Source organism: Condylura cristata, unplaced genomic scaffold, assembly GCF_000260355.1.
Source record: "Condylura cristata isolate star-nosed mole 26May11 unplaced genomic scaffold, ConCri1.0 scaffold00022, whole genome shotgun sequence".
Classification (NCBI taxonomy): domain Eukaryota; kingdom Metazoa; phylum Chordata; class Mammalia; order Eulipotyphla; family Talpidae; genus Condylura; species Condylura cristata.
The window spans coordinates 37,292,354-37,293,373 of record NW_004567123.1 but is presented as its reverse complement, the minus strand read 5'-3'; the positions used below and the strand labels follow the sequence as shown (position 1 = coordinate 37,293,373).

The 1,020-nt window shown below is 73.4% G+C and overlaps 1 protein-coding gene across 1 annotated transcript in view; it reads right to left on the bottom strand.

Annotated features, from left to right (window-relative positions):
• Window positions 1–308: 308 nt before the first annotated feature.
• ABHD16B (abhydrolase domain containing 16B) overlaps window positions 309–1,020 on the bottom strand; it is a 5,403-nt gene continuing 4,691 nt past the window's right edge. Inside the window, exon 2 of the mRNA XM_012728173.1 lies at window positions 309–443. Within this exon, the coding sequence (XP_012583627.1) occupies window positions 309–443 (135 nt within the window). The remainder of the gene's footprint in view (window positions 444–1,020) is intronic.

Below are 1,020 nucleotides of genomic sequence, written 5' to 3'. Positions count from 1 at the left end.
TGGGCAACAGTGAATGGCCACTGCGCCGTCCAGCTGGGCGTGGGGGGCGGGCCCGTCGCCGCCACCGCGTGACCCCGAGCCCCGCCATCCGGCGCGCACCCAGGCGGCCCTCGCAGGCCCTTCTGACCCTCTGCCCCGGCATCCTATCCGCTCTCCGTCCTTGTCCAGCGGGGCGGCGGTGATAGCGGCCATCAGAAGATAGCCCTCCGCTACCAGCTGCTGCGGGGGCCGGCCTGAGGGCACGCGCGCCAGGGCCCGCAGCTCCCACCGGGTTGGGTGCCAGGGTGGCGCCCCTGGTCGCGGTCTAGCTACTTGCAGCACGGGAGGGGGCGGGCGGCGGGCCGGGGGTTGAGGGAAAGGGTGGCCAACCTGCAGGCCACGCGGGTCCCCGGGGCTGCAGGGGACAGAAGTCTGCCAGCCAGGTGTTCCCATCGCTTGATGACCTGGTGGTGTAACAGAGCCGGGCCCAGCTGTACCCACCGGTCAGTCTCTGGGGCGCCTGGCAACAGCCCGGCAGCCCCACGTCGCCATCACACCTCGTTCCCGCTCCGCGGGGCGATCCAGCGTCCACCGACTGCACACTGCCGCGACATGGCCGGCCGCCCTGGTCGTTCACGGCTGCCCGGCCCACATGCGCTGACCGGGACGGGGTGCAGGGATGCCTGCTCACTCGTGACCACTGACCCGACGCGAGGTCACATGCAAGAGAGTGGTGCTGGGGCCCGGCCGGCCCGCACAGCCTCCCGCCCGCTCGGCGGCCCTGGCCTGCGCCGGTGTCCTCCCCAGCGCCCAACGCTGTGCCCTTGCCAAGGGGCCCGTCTCCCCATCAGCACCACGTGGCCCCTAGAGGAGCTGCAGGTGCTGCCCAAGGGGGGGCACCCTCCCTGCTCTGGGCTGGGCCGGCCTCCAGCGCCCCGCTGACTGGAGGCTGAGGCTCAGACGCACCCGGCCAGGGCCCCCTCGTCCTGTGGGACCCCCAGGCCAGAGGGGGCGAGACCCCCGCGACAGCCCCCCAGAGCC